This window comes from Rhodamnia argentea, chromosome 8 (assembly GCF_020921035.1).
Source record: "Rhodamnia argentea isolate NSW1041297 chromosome 8, ASM2092103v1, whole genome shotgun sequence".
NCBI lineage: Eukaryota > Viridiplantae > Streptophyta > Magnoliopsida > Myrtales > Myrtaceae > Rhodamnia > Rhodamnia argentea.
In genome coordinates, this window is record NC_063157.1 from 24,762,936 (window position 1) to 24,778,855 (window position 15,920).

The 15,920-nt window shown below is 38.2% G+C and overlaps 1 protein-coding gene across 9 annotated transcripts; it reads left to right on the forward strand.

Annotated features, from left to right (window-relative positions):
- Positions 1-50: 50 nt before the first annotated feature.
- Positions 51-15,660, forward strand: LOC115735334 (structural maintenance of chromosomes protein 3). Of its 9 annotated transcripts, none has more exons than XM_048283594.1 (30): positions 51-279; positions 872-942; positions 1,057-1,132; positions 1,636-1,674; positions 1,773-1,840; positions 1,928-1,999; positions 2,342-2,421; positions 2,527-2,605; positions 2,702-2,819; positions 2,893-3,068; positions 4,552-4,797; positions 4,881-5,002; positions 5,555-5,699; positions 6,460-6,632; positions 6,706-6,805; positions 9,152-9,288; positions 9,389-9,590; positions 10,457-10,544; positions 10,629-10,778; positions 11,533-11,684; positions 11,819-12,010; positions 12,087-12,270; positions 12,337-12,407; positions 12,489-12,640; positions 13,321-13,489; positions 13,580-13,726; positions 14,052-14,147; positions 14,576-14,750; positions 15,023-15,220; positions 15,416-15,660. In XM_048283594.1, exons 2-29 carry the CDS (start codon positions 928-930, stop codon positions 15,211-15,213), a joined length of 3,615 nt encoding a protein of 1,204 aa, XP_048139551.1. In that variant the 5' UTR covers positions 51-279; positions 872-927; the 3' UTR covers positions 15,214-15,220; positions 15,416-15,660. The 9 variants fall into 9 exon arrangements, with proteins under 9 accessions (XP_048139551.1, XP_030522397.1, XP_048139553.1 ...); XM_030666537.2 differs by having other exon boundaries at positions 902-942; XM_048283596.1 differs by lacking the exon at positions 51-279 and adding an exon at positions 375-505.
- The last annotated feature ends 260 nt before the right edge of the window (positions 15,661-15,920 follow it).

Sequence of the window (15,920 nt, forward strand, 5' to 3'; positions counted from 1 at the left end):
CACGACAGTCGACACAAGCCGCGATTCGGGGAGAAGTCGGTACTAAACCCGACCCGCACCAGCACACAAGCTCAAAGCAGTTATGGCAATTCTGAAGATCCCTCTCCTTTGAAAAGCGAGAAGATTTCCGTTCCTTCGCGCCCATTTCCGATTCCCCCATCCTCCCCTCTCTCCCTCTTCCTCTCCCCTCGTCGAGCTTCTCCCATGGCGGATCGGTGACGTCAACTCCCAGTCTTCCTCCGCAAGCTTCAGCGACTTCGGCCCCCCCACTGTTCAAATGTAAGTCCTCCATTTTTCTCCGCTGCCACCCTTGATGGCTCGCGAAGTAGAATTCGGAGGGTTTTTCCCTTTTCACCTTTTTTCTCGTACCATGAGCTCCTCCCTCTAGTTGCTGCTGCTGCTGCTTGCTGGTTATGCTGACGTGCTAGGAATCTTTTGAGCTGCAGAGTTGGACTTGTCTTCCGCTTCGCCGGAACCCTAGAATTTGCTGCTCGCCGTTTGCTTGGTTTGTTCCGAGCTGGATTGTGCGAGTGGCGTTGTCTTCCTCGCATATTAGGTCTCTAGGGTTTTGAACTCTGTTTTGAGCGTTCCCAGACTTTGTACGTGGTTGTTCTTTTTGTTGGATAGTTTTGAACAGTGGGAACGATTTTGTCGTTTCTACATGTGTACGCTTTTTATGCTCCAGAATGGAAATTGCTTGCAGTTATTATGTTTTATGCAGCAGTTCAAGCTCTGAGATAGTTTCTCTTGTTATCTCTGTATGAGGACCTAGAACATCGTACTAGTGTCGTAGCTCTGATCCTTTAGGTTGTGATGAGATTGTTTAATGTTGCAAGCGTATTTCGAGCTTCGGTTTCTAATTCGATTGCAGCTGAGAGACAATTCTGCATTTAGTCTGCAGAGGCCTGCTGATTTGATAATTACAAGATGTACATCAAGCAGGTACTTGTGGCTGGGATGAGCTATTATTTTCGAAACTTGCTTTGTTCGGTGCTTTCTATGATTATTGCTACCTTCTAGTTGCGTTATACCTCTGTCACTTGAATATTGGGTCAGGTTATCATCGAAGGGTTCAAGAGCTACAGAGAACAAGTTGCTACATCAACTTTCAGTCCAAAAGTTAACTGTGTTGGTATGAGTGATCCTCCTTTCTTGTGATTTTCTCTTATGTTGAATTCTTGTAATGTTTTCAAGTACCAGGCGTGCCCCTATGTCAGATCATGATTGGCTGTCTATATGTCACATGATCACTGAACTTTAAGGTTTTCCCTTAAGTTCATATAATAACTATTGACAGTTATCCATATTTGCAAAATCATTTTATGACCTTTATGGTTTTCTGGAACTAGAGAAGCACATCTTCATTGACTAAATTTTGATTCATGTTTCAAAATACTGGAAAGGGTGCCTTGCTTTTTAAACTATATTTTACTTTGACAGTGTCTATATTCAGGAGAGCTGTGCTACTATGATTGGTCTATATGCACCATAATGACAGCTTACTATCTTCTATGGGCATATCTAGTTCCTGTCAATTGTCATCCCCTGTTAAATATCGTTGGTTTGTTGGTGTAGCAGTTATATTATATACTTCAAGAATACCCTTTATAATTCTCCTGCCAAATTGATCTGCAGTTGGTGCTAATGGATCTGGCAAATCAAACTTTTTTCATGGTAAGTGAAAAGAGGTTAATTGTTGTTATTTTCTCTTTTATATCTACTGGCTAGTTGTGAAACTTATAAGGAACATATACTCTTTGGATGTGATGCAGCAATAAGATTCGTGTTAAGCGATATTTTTCAGAACCTGCGCAGTGAAGATAGACATGCCCTTCTCCATGTATGTTTCACCATATATTCAGCATGCTTTTTGTCCTTTGAAGTGTTACTATATAAGTGTACTTATGATACTGGCTGGAATTAACAGGAAGGTGCAGGGCACCAAGTTTTATCCGCTTTTGTGGAGATTGTCTTTGATAATTCTGACAACCGCATTCCGGTAATATTCCTATTTACATTAAGGTTTCTTGATTTGAGTGAAAATGGAATGGTCTTTGTTTCCTTTTTACGATGTTGCGACAGTGAATTTATTCAGAGTACTGTGTGCTTTCTGCCTTAATGGTTTCTGGAGTGCTTAAATTTAGTGTTTTACCAGCTGAAGAGAAGATATTTGTGCCAATTGTTGGCACTACTGTAGAGACAGAACTATTCATCTTCGCAATTTCCTTAAGACATCCGTTGCGATCTACTTCTGGGCCTTACATTTTGATATGTTATTTGAGAAAAAAATTGTTATTATCTCTATTGATCGGTCTTAGTTTTGGTGCACGCTCCACGACAGGTTGATAAGGAGGAAGTGCGCTTGCGCAGAACTGTTGGTTTGAAGAAGGATGAGTATTATTTGGATGGAAAGCACATCACGTGAGTGTTCCTTGTTGTCGGGGAATGTGTAACCCAAGTGCGTTCATGTCTTAAACCTTATCTTAAGACTTTTGTGACTGAATTTTCAAGCTATGCTGATTGCAGGAAAACTGAAGTTATGAATATACTGGAAAGTGCTGGGTTTTCTCGCTCTAATCCTTACTATGTGGTGCAACAAGGAAAGGTATGCCCTCATAATTCTCTAAGTTTCTCCAAAACTCTCTGGAATTCTTTTTCTGTATTGTTTGCTATCTTCTTTCTTCCCTTTGTGTGGTTGTAGATAGCGTCACTGACTTTGATGAAAGACTCTGAGCGGCTGGACTTGTTGAAAGAGATTGGTGGTACTAGAGTTTATGAGGAGAGACGTCGTGAGAGTAAGAAAATCATGCAGGAAACTGGTAAGTCATTGAAGTGTATCCTTCCTGCATGGGTATTTATTATTTGTTGATCTTATTGCTTTCTTCTGTGTAGGTAATAAGAGGAAGCAGATTATCCAAGTTGTTCAGTATTTGGATGAGAGACTGAAGGAACTGGATGAGGAGAAAGAGGAATTGCGAAAATATCAACAGCTTGACAAGCAGCGTAAATCCTTGGAATACACAATTTATGATAAGGAGCTTCAAGATGCTAGGCAAAAGTTAGCCGAGGTGGTGTCTAGACCAATAAGAATTGCATCTGCTTATATTCCATTTTTTGTCAGTTAATCAGCTATAGTACTTAGGACTATAAACTCGTCATAACATGATTGAATATTATACAAAGTTTTCTGGCTGAGGTTCAGAAGCTTATGCATAATTTTTTTAATTCTTTCTTATTGGTCTATCTTTTATGAACTTGAGGCCAACCTGGTTTTGCTTTTGAAATTTACTGAGATGATAGAGATGGAAGTGGGACGGGTTTGGAATGACTGGCCTTGTCCCAAACTTGTCCTGTTAACTTTTTGTTACTTTCCAAACACAGTAGTGAGATTTGATGTAACATCCATACCTGGCTTTGTGAAGTAGTCGGCTATTTACGACCAATGATAGTATTTTTTTAACACATAAATTACCTCAAATGAACTGTACAACCTCAAATTTGTGAACACTACTATTTATTCGAATTTGTAAATTCAACCTATGGAGTGGCAAAATATATAGATTTTAATGGGACTAAGCTGTTTGTAAGTGCGAAATACTGTTCCAAGCGCTAGCAGGGTTAAATAACTATGCATTACGTTAGTATCAAACTTTTCCCTTTTCTTAAAAGTAGACATGCATGATATGGAAATGGAGAAACTAGATTTACAATAGTAGTAGGTGTGAAGTTTTCTTCCTGCTTTTGATATGGTGAAACAGAAATAGTTGGGAGGAGCAATTTCAACGCCAATTGTTTAGTGCACCCAGGTATAATTATTTAGGATTGTGAGGATTGACCACTGAAACCGATAATACGAGTGATTGAAGGGGCTGCTGGCAGTAAATCGGTGGGTGACAGTACTGATTTGAGGAGATGGAGAATAGGATGCGACGTTGCTTGGTTGGTGCTGCTACTTGAGGACAAACTTGGATAGGACGTGGATTTGTGGCAATGCTTAGTGATGAATGCTTCTGTCGAGTCATCTTTTGGAATTAGTGCTTGTCAATTGATATATTAAAGCCAGTAAACCATCTAGAGATTGAATATTTTACTGCAAGCAATGTGAATCACCCCCTCTAGAATGTGCTTGCAATTGTAGATGTAGGGAAAAATATACTTGTCTGGATTTGGATGGTTTGATTTTGCGTTTTTCGATGCTTAAGTTTATCTAGAAAGTAGTCATCAGTTATACACGTGTTGTTATTTTCCATATTATTTGTCAGGCATGAATCTAGTTGGTTTGTCTATCTTCTCCAACCTTAATTTGTTTCTACGCGATCATGAAGTGCGCTGATAATTGCATGATGCTCTAACTATTGTGCCAAGCATATTAATTGTGCGACCGTATGTAAAGATTATAAGTGTGATCAGGGTGGCTATATTTCCTCAAATTCAGTTGATTTATTGTTCATTAAGAATGATTGTGTAGATTATATGTATATAGTTATTCTAGGGCCGAAACAATTGATCAGGAGGCAATTGATGTCTGAGTGGTTATTTTGCCTCTTTTAGATAGAGGAGGCTCGGTCGAAGGTATCTGACACGTCAATTAAAAGTTACAACAGCTCTCTCGATGCTCGTGAGAAGTCCAGAGAGTTGGACGAAAAATTGAAAGAACTAATTAAAGCAGTTAGTGGCCTAAGTAAGGAAAGAGAAGCAGCAGAACAGCGAAGAACAGAAGCTGTGAAAAAGCAGACAGAGCTTGAGCTTGATGTCAAGGACTTGCAAGAAAAAATTTCAGGGATAATCAGAGCCAAGGTATATCTGTGATTATTTACGAGATCTCCTACTCAATTTTGGATATTATGGAAAGGACATGCTTTGAATTCTTTTTCTTTCAGGAGGAAGCAGCGAAACAGCTTGAGATTTTACAGAAAGAAATTCAGGACTCAACCGAGGAGCTCAATAATATTATTCCTCAGTACGACAAGCAAGTTGTTGAAGAACAGGAGATAACTAAAGGGTAATACAGCGCATCTTCAAAAAGTGCATGTTTTATGGATAAATCGTCAAATCCATAAACAATATGCTTTTGTCTCATTTGGTAGTAAATTGCTTCCACTATTGTCAGTCTCGTCTTTTCTCTTGGTAAATCATTTTTATTGTCCATACCATGTGAGTTGGCGTCTACTAGACTGAACTCCTTTATTGAGTTTTCTTGTTGTCATAGGGATGGATTTCTGTTTTGAGAACTCTTTACACGATAAAAGTTTGTTGACCTTCTAAACTATGTAGATCCATTTAGTTCTTTGTCATTTCTGTAGGCTAATTTCAAGTTTTTTGTACCAGTGGTTGTGATTCTGTCTGTTTCCCTTGCATTCAGGTTTTTGTTTCCTCCTGCTAAGTTTTGCCTTCTCCTTATTTAATGAAGCTTATAGGATCAACCATGCATGTATTCATTTAGTTTTCTGTATTTAATTCTGCTAAATTTGTAATCGTGATTTTGTTACGACTTGCCTATTGGCTGTCTTCTTCTAAGAACTCTCTTGTACTAATAAAGTTCCTCATGACATAGAATTATGGAGCGGGAGAAACAGCTTAGCATTCTATATCAGAAGCAAGGTCGGGCCACCCAATTTTCAAGTAAAGCTGCTCGGGATAAATGGCTTCAAAAGGAAATTGATGAACTTGAACGAGTTCTTTCTAATAATTCAACTCAGGTAAGAACACTTGTGTTATGTTCCGCTTACAATTTTCTCTTTGATCGATGCATCTAATGTGCCATGCCTTGATTGAAATTATTTTGGATAGTGTATAAAGGAATGCGAGTTCCCAATGCGAATGATATTTTAACTGGAAAATAGTGTGTTATCTCGCTTCTCATTCATTAGAAGTTTACCCATGCATAATACAAAAAAGTTTAACGAACGAGTCTATCAATATAAATTACCATATGTTCATCCCTTTCAAAGAGCCTTTTCAAAGAGGGAAGATTACCACTTCATCACACTTCCAAAATAACTGCCTGCTTGAAGTAACTCCCAATCCAATAAATTTTCTTTATATATATCTTTTCAGCTTTGAGCATGTGCACAGTATGTGCTAAATCCTAGTAATCATTTAACCAGTGCCAGTTTCAATCCAAAACAAACTGAAGAATCCCTTGGAATTATGCTATGAGGGGGACTGAAATTCAATAGCCATCCAAGAAGCCTTTCCATGCCCTTCCTTTTTGGATATTCTCTTTATTTGTAATTTAATTTATTAGTTAGAGTCAGTACACTATTTTTCCTTTTTTCTTAGACTAAAAAAGAGTAGCATGAGAGGGTCCTAGTATCTGATACACTCATTGGCTTCATTACTGGCCAAAAAAGTTCTTTGTTGGACTTTATATCTATTGAGATGATCTGAATGCTGTTTGAAGTTCTTAATGTTTGTTCTTGGTGGAACATTGGAATTCTTCCTCTTACCTGGTTGTAGGAGCAAAAGCTTCAAAAGGAAATTGATCAGCTTAAAACCGAGTCAAGTGAGCAAGATGTGTACATTGAGAACCGTAAAACTGAGATTACGAAGTTGGAATCCCTCATTTCAAACACAATTGGAAGGCTAAGAGATTATAAGGCACAGAGGAATAAGCTACAGGATGAGCGGAAGTAGGTTTCTATTACTTCTTTCGAAAATGCTGTATATGTCTTTGGTTTCTTTCAAGATAATCTTTGTTGACAGATCCTTGTGGGACAAGGAAAGTGAACTTTCAACTCAAATCGATAAGTGGAAAGCTGAGGTCGATAAGGCAGAGAAGAACCTTGATCATGCAACACCTGGTGTGAGTAATTCTTTCAATTCAACTCTAATCGAATGTGTAAATACTATATAAGGACTCCCTGTACTTGATATATATTCTAAATATAGTCTGGATCAGTATGATGGCATTTACTTTTTTAAACTATTGTTTTTGGGGTTGATTTGGTGCAGAACTGTTGTGTGAAATATGTATAATTTTTGTGGGCCATTATATAGGCTGAGCTTTTAATCATGTAATTCCACGTCATAAAAAGGAAAACCCATGCCACATGCATTGACTCATTCTCTTAACTCGATTGACCAAAAACGGATTTAAACTAACTGAATTGACCTATTGATTTGAAGGCTTAAAAGTCCAGTAATTGTGCAATTATGGTTGATTGCGTAGTTTTTCCACAAAATATTAACTGCAGACTACCATAGGCTAAGTTTGAATTAATTATTCAAGTACTTGCATCTTTATGAATAAATTGGCCTCTTTTTTCTTTTTTTGGATTGGTGAAAGAAAATACTATAGGGCATCAAGGGGTGCAAACACATATACAAAAAGGAAAATGACAAATGGTTGATGAACTTTGACCGAATGTGCAGTGCCGTCCTTGAATTTGTTCAATGTGGTCCGTGAACTTTAGCCTAATGTGCAATGTCGTCCCTAAATTTTTAATTTGTTCAACGCAGTCCTTGAACTTATGTGCAATGTTGTCCCTAAATTTTTAATTTGTTCAACGCGGTCCTTGAACTTATGTGCAATGTTGTCCCTAAATTTTTAATTTTTTCAACGCTGTCCTTGAACTTTGGGTACATGTTTAGTCTAGTCTCTTAACTATATGAAGATGTTGAATCTTGTCCCTCCATTCATTTAAGTTAACGGAATTTACTGATTTGGCTTTCAATCCGATACGTTGGCGCGGTGGAAAAAAAAAAAAACACGTTGTACATGGATTAAGATATTCAACTCAAATTAGAATATAATCATCCTTTTAATTTGTTTAATTTGTACCACTTGAAAAACTTATTATCCATGTTATTTGATTACGTGGGTTATTATATACCGATTAGAGTTGAATATCTTACGTGGATAATCCACGTTAGAAGTTCAAGGGCCACCGTCAAACAAATTAAAAGTTTATAGAGAACATTGCATATTGGGTTAAAATTTAGGGACCACATTGAATAAATTAAAAGTCCAAGGATGACATTGCACATTGGGGCAAAGATCAATGACCATTTGTGTAATTATCCCTTATACAAAAAAAGCTTAGCTACAGACAAAAAAACACGTTACACATGGATTAAGATATTCAACTCGTATTATAATATAATCAGCCTTTTAATTTGTTTAATTTGTACCAATTGAAAAACTTATTATCTATGTTATTTGATTACGTGGGTTATTATATCCTGATTTGAGTTGAATATCTTACGTGGATAATCCACGTTTAGCCATATTTTATTGTCCACCATTCAAACTTATTGTATTGGAAGCCAAATAAGCAAATTCCGTTAAATTAAATGAATGAAGGGACAGCTTTGAACATTTTCATATAGTCTAGGGATTAGATTGAACATTTACCAAAAGTTCAAGAACCGCATCGAACAAATTAAAAGTTTATGGAGAACATTGCATATTGGGTTAAAGTTTAGGGACCACATTGAACAAATTAAAAGTCTAAGGCGACATTGCACATTGGGGCAAAGATCGAGGACCATTTGTGTAATTATCCCTAGTACAAAAGAGCTCAGTTACACGACAAATCATAAATCATTAGGTGATTTGTAAATGCTTTACTGTACTGCCTTTTTTCACTTGAGTTTGCCAAGTGCAATGCCTGAAATAAAAATTCAATGTAAAGAGCCAAGTTTCTCCAAGTTGCTGCATAATCTTGAAAATAGAAATAGGTTTGTCCACTCAGAATGAAGCAGTTTGTTGTATGTTCTATCTGCCTGTTCTTTTCTTTGGCCGTTTACAACCATCTTAGTGGGCAAGGGGGTGAGGATGGGCCTGATATATCTTTCAGTAGCTAGTCTTTAATCAATGCCAGAGCAATTCTTTGATGAGGCCTTAATAACTTTTCAAGAAGAGAGTAGAGTAGGTTGTAATCAATTGTTGTTCAGGACTCTTTTGATTTGCTAAACTTAGGATCTGAACTAAATGCCTTACGGGAAGTCTTCGCAAATTGCATTAGAGGAAATTTCACCTTAGCAATATATAACTTGATTGCGTCTTTATTATAAAGGCCGTAGACATGAGTTTACTTATCATTTTTTCACAAAATTGGGGATGTCCAACCAGATAAATTGGAAAAAAGGATGGATTTGGCTGTAAAAGTAGTTCTTAAACCGTATCATATGGTATATTGTCTTTCAGGATGTGAGGAGAGGGCTTAATTCTGTCAGAAAAATCTGCCGAGAGTACCAGATGTCTGGGGTTTATGGTCCCATCATTGAGTTGCTTGATTGTGATGAGAAGTTCTATACCGCAGTGGAAGTTACTGCAGGAAACAGGTAAGTGGAAATTGTATTGTAATTTTCGCGTTTTCACTTGATTTTGTTGATTGTATTTCTTGATTTTCCTGAGATGACTGATTCATTTCATTCAAAACAGTTTATTTCATGTGGTGGTTGAGAACGATGAGATTTCAACTCGGATTATTAGACACCTTAACTCACTGAAAGGCGGACGAGTCACTTTCATACCTCTGAACAGGGTCAAGCCCCCAAATGTAAATTATCCACAGAGTTCAGATGTGATACCTCTATTAAAGAAACTGAAATTCTTACCAAATTACACTCCCGCATTTGGCCAGGTTAGTCTTTCTCACTGTATTTTTGTGCTAGAAGCTCGTGCACTGCTGTTCTGCCCTTCTCAAGTGAAGTTAGATATGTATGATAGTCGAACTTTTGAGAGATTGTATTGGCAGGATCCAAAGGATACTGGTTTTGTAGGGTGTGAGGTGAGAGGCACTCGTTTGGGAAATGGGCGTAAGTCTTGTTTTTATTCGTCTTAGATATTGAAGGATTAGATATATCGAGTCCTTGGCGTTAGACACCATGTTCATGAGCACATCACAATTTCTTCTTTAAATTCATTACAATAGCAAAGTATTGGCTAACAAAGAACAGACTTCCATGAGGGAACTGGTGGGTAATGGGCACGTGTCTTAGGTCCACTTCATAGGTACTGGTGGGTAGGTACACTTCATACTTTGTATCCTATTGTTCAGCTTACTGAATGAAATTGGATGGAAATCGTGCACTGCTGTTCTGCCCTTCTCAAGTGAAGTTAGATGTGTATGATAGTCGAACTTTTGAGAGATTGTATTGGCAGGATCCAAAGGATACTGGTTCTGTAGGGTGTGAGGTGAGGGGCACTTGATTGGGAAATGGGCGTTATTCATCTTAGATATTGAAGGATTAGATATATCGAGTCCTTGGCATTAGACACCATGTTCATGAACACATCGCAATTTCTTATTTAAATTCGTTACAATAGCAAAGTATTGGCTAACAAAGAACAGACTTCCATGAGGGAACTGGTGGTAATGGGCACGTATCTTAGGTACACTTCATAGGTACTGGCGGGTAGGTAATACTTTGTATCCTATTGTTCAGCTTACTGAATGAAATTGGATGGAAATCAAATTTATATTAAGGCAATCTCCTATTTGCTTAGGTTTTTGCTAGGACAGTGATTTGCCGAGATTTGGATGTGGCTACAAGGGTAGCTCGCAATGACGGTCTGGATTGTATAACTTTGGAAGGTTAGTTTTTATGTAATTGAGTGATTCATGGGATCCTTTTCTTTTGACGCCTGTACATGGAACTCACTTTTAATTTTGTGGCAGGTGATCAAGTTAGCAAGAAAGGTGGTATGACAGGGGGATTCTACGACTATAGGCGCTCAAGGTTGAAGTTTATGAATATAATCAGGCAAAATACAAAATCGATCAACATGAAGGAAGAGGAACTGAAGAATATTAAGGAGGAACTGCAAAATATCCTTTTTGCTTACAGAACAGTCATCCCTTTGGTTCTTTATCCCAGAGGTGGTTTGACTACTACTTATCTTGTCAAATACATATTTGACAGTGCTTTTCAAAGTGGATGCGACTTGCCGGTTCACCTGGATGCACCAAGAACTGGTCTCTTTTATAGTAACTGAAGTGTGACTGGCCAAAAATTGGATTCCAGCGGTGGTGACCTGCTTGAATCAGTGAAATTGGACCTGGTCAGCCGGGTCAGAAATAGGTTCAATCTGGTTTCTAGATAATCTCATGCTTTAAACCTGCCACTAAGGGATCCATTGTCTCTAGCATTAAAGATCCATGGATATAGTTGTTTTGTAGAGATGCAGCAATAATATAAAACCCAGGTTTCGGGTGGAGCTCACCTTAGGGAAATATGGCTCCTGAGTGGGTTTAGCATGCCTTCATTGACCAAGCTGGGTAGGCACATGCACAATTTCTTTTATGCCAAACATACTCCACTTTTTAGTCTTTTAAGTGATTATCGGGCCTAGAAATGACAGGGATCCACTAGCCTACTACAATGAAATTTCGTCTCAACTTTCTTAACTGATGGTCACAAATTTTTTGGCAATTTGTTATTTTCTATTAAGTTTCTTGGCTGCTTGTGGGTGGGCCTATAATTTTCATTGAGAAACTATCTGAGGACACCAAGCTGCTTTCTACTTTGTCTCATTTAATCTTAGCCAGATTTTGTGGGTTGTTTTCACTGAACTTTTCTCACAGAAAGACCAGGAAATAACTGAACTTGTCTCTGAGCAGCAAAAAATTGATGCTGAGCTGGCGCATGTTAAATCAGAGTTGGAACAGCTTAAGCTAGATATCTCCAACGCTAAAAAGCAGAAAATGTTAAATACGAAAGCTACTGAAAACAAGGTATAAATGTTCTTGACACATCACTTATCGTACTTTATTGGCCTATTGAAAGGCGGTTTCCAATGGGAGCTTCTACATTCCCCCTCCCTTATTTTCTCCTGCCTTGTTGCTTATGCGGTAGAACTTGTTTGCAGATGAAATCACTTGTGGATGTCAGAACTCAGATCGATCAGCTCAAAGCCAGCATGGCGATGAAGCGAGCTGAAATGGGCACGGATTTAATTGATCATCTAACGCGTGAGGAGAAAGAAACACTGTCAAATCTGAATCGTGAAATAAGAGAACTAAAGAAGCAGCTTGTTACCTGCAAAACAGAGCGCATTGAGGTTGGCAATGAGAACCTTGCCAGGGTATAGTTGTGCTGTTCTTGTGCATATTGGTCATCACTTTTGTTTTTTGCAGACGGAAACAAGAAAAGCCGAGCTTGAGACTAACCTTGCAACTAACCTCAAGAGGCGGAAGCAAGAGTTTGAGACTATTATATCCTCATCAGAGACTGATTTGCATGAAAATGAAGCTGAATCAAAGTGGCAAGAGCTAAAAGATGCTGAATCATTGGTCATTGATGCAACCCAGCGATTAGAAGGTGGAAATTTTGGATTGATTGTTGTTTTGAAGCTTTGTCATTTGTTCACGCTTTTGACTTTGTCAGGAATTAATAGAAGTATAGAGGAAACAAATAAACAAATCAAAAAGATCAAAGATGAGATGGCGAAGTTGAAGGTACTCTTTAATTTTTTCAGTGTGGACTAAGTGTTGGTATTCTGCTCTTTGGTTTCTTCTCAAATGATTGCTCAAATGCAGGCTTTGGAGGACAACTACGAGAAAACACTTCAGGATGAAACTAAAGAGCTTGAACAACTTTTTAGCCGAAGGAATGCCCTTATAGCTAAACAGGACGAGTACTCAAAGAAAATAAGGAACTTGGGCCCATTATCTTCTGATGCTTTTGAGACGTATGTACCCTTGTCTAACTTTGTAAATGTTTTGATTTTCATACTGTATGCATCTTATATATAATTTCTGTGATTGTTCAAATTGAGGTTGTCTGTAGGTGAGATTTTCTTAATTGATACATGTGGCAACAAACTTAGGCTTATGATTTCTAGCAGAAGATATCCTATGTCCTTTTCTAGGATGTTTACCTTGCTCTTGTTTTGTAAGTCGGGATGAATTTCATTGTGGTTTGAAAAGTATACATGGTTTTGGCTAGAGTTTTGTACTCTGTCACAGTTAGCGGTCTCTTTGAAATTGGATCTTTAAAATGATTTCATCTTCCCAAAGTGTAAACTTTCGCTACTATTTTGGTATTCAATAGCAATCATTTTCACTTCAGCCGTCACAGCAAAACCTTGCTTTAAAAAGGGTGCACAAGAGGAAGGGGAAGGGAATGGGGCAAGTGCAATTTCTTGTTATGTGATATCTCTTTATAATTTTAGGACTTGATTGAAAAAAAAAAAGGTAATTGCTACTGAATTTTGAGAGAGAGCTGCAAGTGCGATTTCTTGTTACTTAATGCCTCTTTCTAAATTTAGGACTTGCATGATAAAAAAAATAGGTAATTCCTACTTAATTTGAATTGGTTGCCACTGTTGAAGCTCATCAGACCTTAATTATATTATGTTTGAGATTATAGGTATAAACGGAGGAGCATCAAAGAATTGCAGAAGATGCTTCACAGATGCAACGAGCAGCTCCAACAGTTCAGTCATGTAAACAAGAAAGCACTTGATCAGTACGTGAACTTCACAGAGCAAAGGGAGGAGCTGGAGAAAAGGCAGAGGGAACTAGATGCTGGTGACGAGGTATCATTTTGAGAAATATTCTTTTGTAATAAGCTTTTATGTGAGCTAAAGTCGGATTATTTCCTTATTAAATTCCTTCTATAATTGCAGAAAATTGGTGAACTAATATCAGTTTTAGATCAGAGGAAGGATGAGTCAATTGAACGTACGTTCAAAGGTGTTGCAAGGCATTTTCGAGAAGTATTCTCTGAACTGGTACAAGGCGGTCATGGACATCTGGTTATGATGAAGAAAAAGGTTTCTATTTTTTTGTTTTCTGAAAACTAATATCCCTTCTACAAGTTGTCATGACATTTTATCTCGCAACTCATATTTCTGATGATGCCTCCGCTGACAAACAAGCTATTTTCCATCTGTCTCTTTGTTGGTTATTATTTTTGAGAGAGGACTTTTACCCTTTTGGTGGGAACTGGGAACAGATGCTGTAGCCGGAATCATGGCTTTGCCTGTCATTTTTTTTTTATGCTTTACCCTCTCTAGAGAGATGGTTGAATGTCCATCTCTGTAATGCTCATTTTCACTGTAAGCTAATACATATATCATGTTATGCTTTAACTTGCAGGATGGGGATCTTGCTGATGATGATCAAGATGAGGATGGACCTCGCGAAGCAGATTTAGAGGGAAGGGTAGAGAAATACATCGGTGTTAAAGTCAAGGCATGTCATCTCTTGCTGTGGCATTTCAATTTCCATTATGACAGGTTTAGTATGTGAAGCATGCCCTTTTAACATATCCAGCCAATGATCCTTCTGCTGTTTCCTAACGGCAGAACACATCCCAAGTCCTTACGAGGAAAAGCCACACAAAAAAAAAAAACAACCCAAGCACTTTAATTAAGTGCTTGGCCACATGGAGTATTATGCTATATTCTGTTTCTATTCCAAAAATCTTTCAGGAAACAGTTAAAGGGAGTTTATGAATAGATGAGGGGGTGGTCCATTGGGAGGTAAAAGGGTGTGTTTTTCCCTTAGAATTTTGGCTTTTGGATATGGAACTGCCTCCAACCTTGGGACCAATTAATGATATCTTCCAGATTGCGAGAACAGAATTATCTTCTTTCCGAGACTGATTCGTGGCATTGCAGGTTTCTTTTACTGGGCAAGGGGAGACACAATCGATGAAGCAGTTGTCTGGAGGTCAAAAAACTGTTGTTGCCCTTGCTTTAATCTTTGCTATACAAAGATGCGATCCTGCTCCCTTTTATCTCTTCGATGAGATAGACGCAGCACTGGATCCTCAGTACAGAACAGCAGTCGGGAGTATCCTTTTTTCCCTTTATCTCGACGTGGTCTTTAGCATTCCTGAACTCCTTAGTCCTTAGTTCACATGCAAATCTTAATCAAATGCCTGATTGTTGTCATTTAGGCCTTTCTGTGATGCAATTCTTTCCCAAGTGAATGCTGGCAGATTGTCACACCTCCAGGGCAAAGTACAAATGTTTGTGTGTCCATTTATTAATGCTCAGCTTTTTAAACTAGTAATCTGTGTGGAGACACGCTCCTTTCAGGATATCCTTAAATCATCATTTTAGATATGATTCGGCGCCTGGCAGACACATCAAGCACCCAGTTCATAACCACCACCTTCCGGCCTGAACTTGTGAAGGTTGCGGACCAGATATATGGTGTGACACACAAAAATCGAGTAAGCCGTGTCAATCTTGTTTCCAAGGATGACGCGTTGGACTTTATCGAGCATGACCAGTCACACAATGCGGAGTGAGGATAAGGTTAGAACTCTGCTCAGTCTTGAACCTGTCCTAATCTTTATAGACATACTTTTGTTCAGCGATAAGGCATCTGTTAATATCTAATTTTTTCAGCATCTGCATAGTTTAAGGAGACTTTAGCACAAATGTCTGCCGCTGGAGATCCACATTTTTCTTAGCTGTTAAAGAGTGACATTTGGACCTTCACATGTGCAGAAAGTGCAGAGATGGTGGACGCTGTACAAAAAAATTTGATGCCGAAGTGAACATTGTAAAGTACTCGTAACTTGGTATTTTAGATACGTAGGGTGCTCATATCTTCTGCTATACTTGGATCGATGTTGAGGTGTAGAGCTAGCGTTTTTGTACATATGACCGACAGACCTATTGTACGACTACACTTACCGCAGCTGCTTATTTGCTTTGATTTGCTGTTATATGAACTTCGGGCTTTCACACCATTTGGCTTCATAGTCTATTGTTAGGTCGTAGTTGATTAATAAGCCATTTCTTCATTAGAATAAGTATTTTATCATTTGACTAATCAAGTTTCTGTCATTTATGAGGCTCGTCATATTTGTGATATGCGTTTATATACAACCTGATATTAACTAAAAACTTGATCGTGTCGCCGTTCTGGCATCAGGGGTTCTCGCCGATAGTTTTTATCACATCGTTTGATATTTTTATAACGTGGCACCACTGGTAGGCTACTTTGTTA